General features: G+C 43.2%; 1 protein-coding gene across 2 annotated transcripts in view; it reads left to right on the forward strand.

Moving 5' to 3' along the window:
- LOC142749798 (nucleoporin NUP35-like) overlaps window positions 1–10,583 on the forward strand; it is a 36,845-nt gene that overhangs the window by 21,172 nt on the left and 5,090 nt on the right. For both annotated transcript variants that reach the window (XM_075858263.1, XM_075858264.1), the window contains exons 5-8: window positions 62–203; window positions 998–1,067; window positions 4,470–4,598; window positions 6,739–6,879. In XM_075858263.1, the coding sequence (XP_075714378.1) occupies window positions 62–203; window positions 998–1,067; window positions 4,470–4,598; window positions 6,739–6,879 (482 nt within the window). The remainder of the gene's footprint in view (window positions 1–61; window positions 204–997; window positions 1,068–4,469; window positions 4,599–6,738; window positions 6,880–10,583) is intronic.

Consider the following 10,583-nt stretch of genomic DNA (forward strand, 5'->3'; position numbering starts at 1 on the left):
ATATTAATTTAGTCTGTGCTCACTATTAATATTTGCAAATCTTTTTTTTAAATGTAAACAGCTTCAAGTACATTTAGTCCATCAACCATTGTTCAAAGCAGAAGAGCCACGCTATCACCTGCTCAGCTTGATCCGTTTTACACTCAAGGCGATTCTTTGACATGTGATGACCAACTGAATGATACATGGGTTACTGTATATGGGTAAGTTATGTTATATTTACATATCCACCCTGCTAATAGGACAATGAGACATTGTGAGGCTAGGGATACACTTTACTGTCAGTCCGCTTATGTACCCTGTAGTAGCTATCCTAGTGGGTGCAACAAAAAACGCATCGTGTATGGGGCAACTATAAAGTTAAAGCGCATCCAAAATGTAAGTTATAGTTCAGTAGATACAGATGTATTTACTTCTAAAACAAGGGTCCCAGAGAGCGTTTAACCTGTTTTGATATAGAAAGTTACCGAAATATAAAGATAGAATATAGAGAGACTGACTGATGTACTAGATAGCTAACCGTTTGACTGAAGCTGCTCTCCTTCTGCCACTATTTGTCCTTATGTATACAGCTTATATATTATCCTCTATTAGATGTGCAGACGTTCGTGTAACGTCTGCCAAGCATAAAGGTCTGAAGCGCCAGGATCCTCAAAGTTTCCCAGGTGGCAGAGGGTCTGATATCTACATCTCATGTTTGATGATGGGATCTCTAATGATAAGTAGGCATTGTTCTGCTTGTCTTTCATATTACTTTGGTACTTTAACACCGCATGCTCGTGGCAGAGCCAGAGTGAGCTGTAGGCACCCCATGTGCCGCTGTATGGTGCAGTGCTTCCAGAGTATATTTCCAGGGGTACAGTATGAGTCTTTGGGTACCATATTACTGATCCGTACAACTCGTAGAGAGTCCTAATTCAGCCGTGTGCATAAGGCCTACATCTTTTTATTGTTGACTTCTTTCATTACAACTCAGGTTTTTACCATTTGTTTCTAGGTTTCCTCCAGCCTCTGCTTCCTACGTCTTACTACAGTTTGCTCAGTATGGAAATATAAGAAAACATGTGGTAAGAATTGTCGTCTTTTTCTTTATGAATCTGCTTCATTGAAGGGCGAATCCGTGCTTGCTTACTATGTATGCCTGGAGAAGGTTTAGTGCTGACATTTTGTAGCTCATTATAGGTGAAATTCATGTGGATCAAAATCACATCTACCTCATAGCTCTTGCTATAAGTCACTAAGGATCGTTTAGCATATAGACATTCAGGTAGATCAGGATTTTGACCTGCATCGATGTACCCTATTAGGCCTTATTCACACGAACGTGTTTCACGTCCGTGATACGCTCGTGAAAATCACGCGCGTCGCACGGACCTATGTTAGTCAATGGGGCCGTTCAGACAGTCCGTGATTTTCACGCATCGTATGTCCGCTGCGTAAAACTCACGACATGTCCTATACTTGGCCGTTTTTCGCGCATCACGCACCCATTGAAGTCAATAGGTGCGTGAAAATCACGCATGGCACACAGAAGCACTTCCGTGGGACGCGCATCATTTGCGCAACATCAGATAAAGAAACGAAGGAAAAAATAAAAGCACTTCCTTCATTTCTTTTTCTAAATATCAAAACCGCGTGTCATAAGGATGGCATATGCGTGAAAATCACGCAGCCACGCACCATTCACTGATGACACACGGATCTGCAACGCGCGCAAAACGCACACGTTTGTGTGAATAAGGCCTTACAGTGATGTCTGGCAGGTGATGAAGACTGTCGGTACTATCTTAGGAACAAAAGGAATGCATCCTTTTTATAGGGAGCCCGGATGTCAAAGAGGGAATAAGAGTAAGGGCTCATTCAGACGATGAAAATTACGCACAGCACACTGATCCATTGATTTCAATGGGACCATTCACACAGGCAGGAGTTTTCACACAGCACGTGTCCATTGCGTGAAACTCGCTGCCTCTCCTATATTGGTTCGTTTTTCATGTACCTACGTGCCCATTGAAGTCAATGGGTGTGTGAAAATCACGCACAGCACACTGCTGCACATCCATGTGCTGTGCGTGATTTGCGCATCAATTCCATTGAAAAAAAATGTGCTTTGCGAGTGCGTAAAAAACGCATGCCACTCGCAAAGCACATGGACGCGTGTATCTGATCCGCTCGTGGGAATGTAGCCCAAGTTGCTGGTTGTATTTTTTTTATTTGGAGAACGCTGTAAAGAGATTGCTCATTTGGGAGTATTTTAATTTTTTTCTTTAAAGGGTTATACTCTGGCTAAACCATCATTTCCCATGTGAATTCTCCCCTGTAACATTGTCTGATGCTGCTGCTCACTTATCTTATTATTCAGAAACAAACATATCAGATAAAATATGTTTAGGCCATTGTATAGCAAGAATCTAGGAATACAATAGGTGACCACTGCAAAAGTTTTGTCCTTCATGCTGCTTCCTGTAGATATTGTTAATCTATTGCCAACCCATTATCTCTGCCCCGCTCTGCAGTAGGCACCGAAGATCCAGCCAATCGGCATGGGCATTTTACTGGTAAAATACCTGTTGTAATGCAGTTCATGCCCTGATTGGCTGTCTAGTGCGCCTCTCTACAGTACAGTACCACAAAAGGTCTGGATCTCGGGCATGTGTGATTGGCTGGAAAAACCAGGCAATTAGCATGGGAATTTTACTGGTTAAACACCTGCTGTAATGCAGTGCATACCCTGATTGGCTGCCCAGTAGCGCCTCTCTACGGTACAGTACTGCATGTCCTGTACTGCGCTTTACCTGCACCAGGACACCAGTTGAGCGCGGCTCCATGTTATATTTCTGGTACACTGTGTACTGTACAGACTCCTGAAGAAGCTCCTGTCCTCATTGTAGAAAGTGATTTACAGCCTCTAGCAGCTACAGTATTTCTGACTTTTAGGCTACATTCACACGAATGTGGCCAACGTCTGACGTGAAAAGCTACAGTTTTTGACGTCTAGGTGCACCCGTGCGGAGCGTGTTATTACGCATCCCCCATAGTCTAGGGAGGGATGCATGAAGCACAAAAAAATAGGGCGTTCTATTTTTTCATGGACCCTTCACACGCTCCGTTGAAGCAACAGTCGTGGGAACGGCCTCGTTGAAATACAGGAGTCCGTGTGACGCATGCTACGCTGCTTCCGTAACTGCCATTCACTACTATGGGAGTTATGGAAAGAGCGCAGCTCTGCGAGTTACGCTGCTTCCGTAACTCCCGACCTTGTAATCAGGAAGTGGCTTGGAGTCAGCGTGTGCACAAAAAGGGGTCCCTGTTCTAGAGATAGGTGCGGGTCCCATAGGTAAGATCTATTTGACATTTATGACATATCGGGAAGGAAAGGGAAAAATGATCCCGCGCATTCGAGTTTAAAATGAAACGTATGTTTCAATTTTATTCCAAATCTAAAAACAGGGAATAGCTTCCAGGTACAAGGAAATAAATCAAGAAATTTGCCTACGCCTTTCAGGCGTATACTACGTCCTTCCTCATGGCTTGTCTGTCATATTTGTCATAAATGTCCCTGATGGGAAAACCCCATGCCGCGGTCAACAGCGACCACCGCATTTAAACCGTTAGGAGGGGGATGGCCCCCTCCAACAGCTCAATGTTCCCCTGCAACGTAATCGGGTGGTGCCGATGGTAGGGATGCCAGCCTAATTAATGAAGGCCCCCAGGTCTGCCTCTGCTAAGCCATGCCTCCAGCAGGGCTTGGCAGAAGCCTGTAAAAATAACAATATACTGCAATACATCTGTATGAGTTTGATCGCACTCCCCTAGGGGAACTAATAAAATGTGTCAAAAATAATTGGATACGTTTTCAGGAGTGTAAAAAAAAAAAACAAAACCTTTTTCCATTTTTCCCCAAGCACAATGTAAAAAGTAAAAAACAAATGGGATCGCTGCCTCCGTAAAAGTCCAAACTATTACAATATACAATTATTTAACTCGCACGGTGAACGGTGTGAAAAAAAAAGTAAAGCACAAGAATCGTTGTTTTTTTGGTCACGCTAGAGTTTAAAAAAAAAATTGTATTTACCGAAAAATGGTACATATAATGGTACCAATAAAAACGACAGCTCGTTCCACAGAAGAAAAAGGCACTCACACAGCTCAATCGATGAAAAAATATAAACGTTATGGCTCAGAATGTGGTGAAACAGAACACTAGTTTTTTTCTTTGTAAAAGTAGTAAAATATGAAATAATTTTTTCCTATTTTCTGTTGTCTAAAACCTGTGTGCGTCTTATGGTCAGGTGCATGTTATACCAAAAAATATGGTGAGTGTGTGTGTAAATATATATGTGTGTGTGTGTGTGTGTGTGTGTGTGTGTGTTTATATATTTTTTTTTCATGTACAGTACATAAGAAAATGGCAACAGCACTCTGCGAACACCAATGGTAACTAAACACTATAAATAATTTTTTTATAGATGTCAAATACTGGAAACTGGATTCACTTACTATACCAGTCCAAGCTACAGGCAAGGAAAGCTCTAAGTAAAGACGGCAAGATATTTGGTGATTGCATTATGATCGGTGTGAAACCCTGCATAGATAAGGTGAGAATGATGTGTAAAAAATATATTATATATAAATATGACACTCCGGCGGCACTCCCAGTGATTGTATACAAGCCTGTAGCATGTCACCGCTGCAACCAATCAGTAGTCATGTGCTCTATGTGTGGCATTATGCCAGAAATAAGATTGGTCACCGCTGAGCCCTCTGATTTGCTGCGGTGGTCACATGCTACGTGCATGTAAACAATCACTGGGAGTGCCGACTGAGCATCAGCACTGGATCGCCGGGGGAAAGGATAGCCGATTACTGCTTATTTTCTTAATTTATCTCATTTGCAGCCATTGGCAAAAAAAAAATTCAGAACCTGGATAACCCCTTTAACTATTGTCATTGTTTTTCTGTTGAAATACATCTCTGTAAAACCAATCTGAATATTGTGTTCACATGGCGGTACCACTCGCTGCTATGCAGGGACCCATTTATAGCTATTTGATGAGCTAGATGTTCTTTTGACCATTAAAGCAATACATCTATTTAACTTTTTTATTTCTGGGATTTTCGATTGATGGCCTAACCTTAGGGGATAGGCCATCAGCGTATAACTGTTGGGGGTCCATCCCACTGGACCATGACATGCTGCACAACGAAAGGACAGCGGCGCTTGCTGGAGTAAGGCTAGGAAAACACTGGGCGTAAACAATGCGGATTTTCCACAACGGATTTCATAAGTCGCAAATGGAAAAAATAACTCTCTTTTTTAAGTTAAAAGGAATAATAAAAAGCTTATACTTACCCCCGGCCATTGTCACAGTACAGCGGATCGCGTCGCTGGGTGCAGCACGGCCTCTTGGGATGACAGCGGTCACATGGACTACAGCGGCATCCCAGGAGGCCGGGCTGCGCTCAGAAGAGAGGGTCGTGTCTTTGGCAAGTATAAGCTTTTATTTAAAAAAAAAAAAAATTCCTGCAGTATTTCCGCAGTGGCCATGCTGCCCGAATAACTGCACCACAAGTGCATCCGGCCTGTGTGTTCCTACCCTAAATCTCGTAAGCCCTGCTGAAGTGCAGTCTCTTCACTGCAATATCTGACACAGCAGTTTCCGCTCTGCCCCGCTCACTTGACTAGGCTGAGCTGCAGTACCAGACAAAGCCACATGAATATGACTGTCACTGTGTCAAGTACTGCAGTGAAGGGGCCATGATTCTCCAGCAAGTGCTGATGCCCCTTTGTTATGCTGATCATGGGGATAAGGATAGGCCATTTATGTAAACTCCCAGAAAATTCCTTTAAATTATTAATCTGATCTGTAGGTTTAAGCCCCATGCACACGACCGTGCCCGCAAGCATGGCCCGCAATTGCGGGCACGGCCGGCCGCCGACTGCCACACGCATTTTCGGGCCATGCTCCTATACAAAGTATGGGAGCACGGCCCGCAAAATGCAAAAGAACGGACATGGTCCAAAATTTTAGGAACATTTCTACGGCATGGACACCCATGAAAGGTGTCCGCGTTCAATGAAAGTGAATGGGTCCATTTTTGCGGACCGCAAAAACTGAGATTTTTTACGGTCGTGTGCATGGGGCCTAACTGTTTGCATTGCTGCCATTACCAAGGTTACAAAACCAATTGCATAAGAAGAATGTAATGTTGAATATAAACCCAACTTGCCATATCGTTACTTATGCATGTACGATGAAAGTAGCTCTATAAAGATTACAAGATTTCTAGAAGGTGTAACGTAATCTAGAATTGTCATTTTAAGGGCTTGTCCACACGTAACGGAATTGCTGCGTATTTTCCGTCCGGAATTGCGGACGGAAAATAGGCAGCAGAATACGGTAGCAGCAAAGTGGGTGGAAATGAGCAAATGTCATCCACATGCTGCATAACATTTCAGTTCTGAAATTCACCTGCGGTGCGTATTTCTTGTACCGCAGCTTGTCAATTCCTGCTGTGGAAAGTGGACTAAATTGCTGCGTTTTTCAGGAGATGTCACCATTACACAGGGTTGAAAAAACACAGAAAAATCTGCACTATTTTCTGCATTAAAAAAACCGCAATGTCTGCTAGTTTTAGAGGAAATGTTGCAGAAATTTTCTGCTGCAATTCCATTGTGTGTGGACAAGCCCTTATTTATTTTTTAGCCTCATTTACCATTTGCTGTATTTCTTTCAGAGTTTAATGGAGGGTAGCGAGAAGGCGTCCAACTTTTCGGTGTATTCAGTTGTCACGCCACCCGTTAAAAGCATAAGCTCTCCACATTCAGGAATGAGACCTCTTGCTGCAGCTTACAGGGCTACAACTAGTCCCTACAAGGTAATTGAATTGGCTCCACCCAAAGCTCTACATTTTTAACCAGTGGAAGGGAAGTGTAACTACTACCCAGATGGATTGCAGTAAACTGCTTTTACCTACTGCCTGAATCAGCCAGCTGCGCAGAGCATTGCCGTCAACCAATTCAGCTCACCAAGATGTTCTTGCCTGAGAACAAAGTGATAGCTGCCATTTCTCCCACACTGCTGCGCCCAGCTGACCAACACTCAAGTGGAAGCAGCTTGCAGCCGTTTATAATGAAAGGAAATGCCTTTGGGTATATTCAAAAATGGCGTTTTGCCACGTGGGCAAATACCCACACTGAAAAAGCTACACATCTTTTACCGCAAAAATAGTCAAATCGCGGTAAAAACACATTCCCTTTTCTTGTGCGGTTTTCTTCCGCACGGTGTACAAGATTGCATGCAACTCAATGTATTCATTTGGACTTCAGCTGTCACTCAATAGTTAATCAATCAGTAGCGCTACACAAACTGTTGGTGCAGCCCTGGTCTGTAAGACAGCGTTCTCCTGTCACTCATTGACAGCACAGCACCACTGTACGGAACACTGAAAATGCAATGGAGGTTGGGTTGGTTAGGGTCAGTTCACACGTTGCAGAAAATCCGCAGCATAATACAGTAGCAGCAAAGTGGATGAGAGAACAAATCTCATCCACACGCAGCGTAAATAGTGAGCGGAAGAACCGCTCAGAAATTGACATGTTGCGGAATAAAACTCTGCACCGCATCTCAATTGTATCTGCATAAACGCTGCTTATTTGTTGTGGGTTTTTCTCCATTGAATTGAAAGGGGAGGTAAAAACCACAACAAATAGTCGTTGCGTTTATTTCAGTGGAATCGTAGCGAAACAAAAAAAAACAACTTATACTTACCCAGAAGTCTGTGTTGTTCTTCCAGGTCGGCTTCCTGGGATGTTTCATCCCATGTGACCGCTGCAGCGGCAGCCTCCTGGAAGAACGTTTCATCACATGTGACTGCCGCTGGAGCCCATCACAGGCTGCAGCGGTCTCCTGACATTCAAAGTCCTGCTAGTAGGCCGGCTAAATGCTAAGCAGGTTTCCTCAGCAGACATTCCGGGCGAAAAACTGCACCTAAATTCCCTGCGGCCACCGGGGTGCATACCAAATGATCCGCATCCCGGTGGTTGGGGATCACTGCCTCAGATGACGTGGTTAATAATGACCGCTGCATCTAAGCTGTTAGAAACAGGGGGGTGCGATGGTGGTCATCGTATCTTGGGCAGTAATTAAGCCCCCAGGTCTGCCATCTTTGTGCTCCTGTCACATTGTGGTGCCGTTTTTCGGACAGAATTTCCGCTCCGGAAAGCAGCGCTTGAAAAAAAAAAAAAAAAAAGTGTGTGGCCCCTCCCTCTTCGCATAGTCTGGCCTCCTGGTATGATGTTGCAGGCCATGTGACGCTGCAGCCTGTGATTGGCTACAGCGGTCACATGGGATGCAACGTCATCGCAGGAGGCCAGACTGCAGGAAGGAGAGGCTTCTGGGTAAGTGACCTTTTTTTTTTTTCTTCCCTGAATTGCGATTGTTGTGGCAGATTTTGCATCCCCATTGAATTCAATGTGGATAACCCGCAACGGAAACCCAACAAAAACGCAGCATAAATTTATGCTGCGGATTTAAACTCCACACCGCAGGTCAATTTATGAACGTTTACGCTGTTATTTTTCCGCATGGTGGGCATAACATTTTCAAAATCTCATCCACTTTGCCTCTACTGTAAATGCTGCAGGATTCCTGCAGCGTTTACACTACGTGGGAACCTGTAACAAATAGTGATATACTGCAATACGTTCGATCATGCAAGCAATCCTACATTCAAGTACCCTAAAGTAAAATACAGTGTGTGTGATCTATCCAAAAAGCAAACTGATATCGCCACGTCCGTAAAAGTCCAAACTATTACAAAATAACATTACTTAACCCAAACTGGATGCAGTTTAAAAAATCCAAAATTCATCTATTGGCCTCATCTCCGACAAAAAAAATTTAATAAAAAGTCTCTTGTATGCTAGAATAGTACCAACAAACACTACAGCTGGCCCCGAGAAAAACAAACCCTTACACAGCTCAATTGGCCGAAAAATACAGTTCTGGCTCTTAAAATTAAAATTTTCTTTTGTCGCAATATTCTAAGTTTTTTTTATTTCTTAAAGTAGTAAAGCAAAGATGAAACTTGATCTCGCCGTAATCCTATTGACACATAGAAATAAAGTAAACATGTCGCTTTTACCACACGTAACATTGGAACCCAAAATAAGGAATCCCTGTTCTTTTTCCCTTACACTCCAAAAATGTTTGATGTCCAGTACATTCTATTGTACAATAAATGGGGCTGTGAAAAACTACAACTCGTCCTCCAAAAAACAAGCCCTCATACAGCTATATCAATGGAAAAATAAAAAGTTATGGCTTTTGAAACATGGGGATGAAAAAACGAAAATGAACTGAAAATGGCTACAGATGGAATGGGTTAAAGCAGATCCCCAGACCTCTCCCCTCCTATTTTCACCAGAATACATGAGGCAGTTGGTTAAGTTACTTAGTTTGATTCTGTTCTTGCTATAATGGAAATCCGCTCTCCATGCACTGCTTTCCTTGTGGGCTTCTGTTCATATACAACAGCTAGTCTAAAGAAGCAGAGCTGCAGTATAAAACAGGGGGAAGGGGCAGAGCAGACAAAGGGGGTAATTTATCAACATTTCTATGACCGTTTTCTGACATAGTGTCATAAGAGGGCCTAAGTGTCAGTTTGTGGAGTAAATTACTATGCTTGGTATTTTCCTGCCACCCTTGCCACTTTTGTGGAAAGAGGATGTGGCCATCAAGGCCTAGCAAATTATAATTTACAGCAGAAGACTGGTGTAAAAATAGTGGAAATCAAACTGGCCTTGGTTACTCTATGGTGAGTAGCAAGGTAGCATGCTTTCTTTTGCCTCTGAATAAGGCCCCATGCAAACGACCGTAAGAAATCTCCATAATTGCGAACCGAAATACGGTCTGCAGTTCCGGACCCATTCAGTTTTATTCGCTGCGGACACCTTTCTGAAATTATGGAGCATGTCCTATTTTTCGTATTTTATGGGCCGTGCTCCCATACTTTGATTACGGCCACAGCTGTGTGTATGAGGCCTAAGCGTTGCAGTTTACTCTAACTTTTCTTACTATTAAGACTGGCATTTCATACGCCAGCCTTAATAAACTGCCCCCATGGTGTTTGTGATTAGGAAGGTGGTTGATTTAACACTACTGTGAACAGCCATTGGACTATACAAGCTAAGCTAGAGTCACAGCGCAACCCTAAGGCTAGATTGATACGGTTTCAACGCAAAATAAAAACCACCACCAAAACACTTAGCATTGCTGCATTTTATGAGTTTTAAAACGCATGTAAAAGACAACAAGCAGTCAACACAAAAACTTAGCCTATATTCAGACAGCATAGCCAATCCAGGTCCTTCAGACTGGAGTCAGGAGGGATGCAGGACAGTAAAAAGGACATGTCCTAATTTTCACGGACCCTTCACACGCTCTGTTGAAACAATGGTGGCGTAAATTGCCTCATTGAAGTACATGAGTCCGTGTGACGGCCGTTGTTTTAACTGCCGTCACACACTACATATACAGTGCAGTACGGGCTCATTCATAGGAGCGTAGAATTTATCTTGC

Source organism: Rhinoderma darwinii, chromosome 3 (assembly GCF_050947455.1).
Source record: "Rhinoderma darwinii isolate aRhiDar2 chromosome 3, aRhiDar2.hap1, whole genome shotgun sequence".
NCBI lineage: Eukaryota > Metazoa > Chordata > Amphibia > Anura > Rhinodermatidae > Rhinoderma > Rhinoderma darwinii.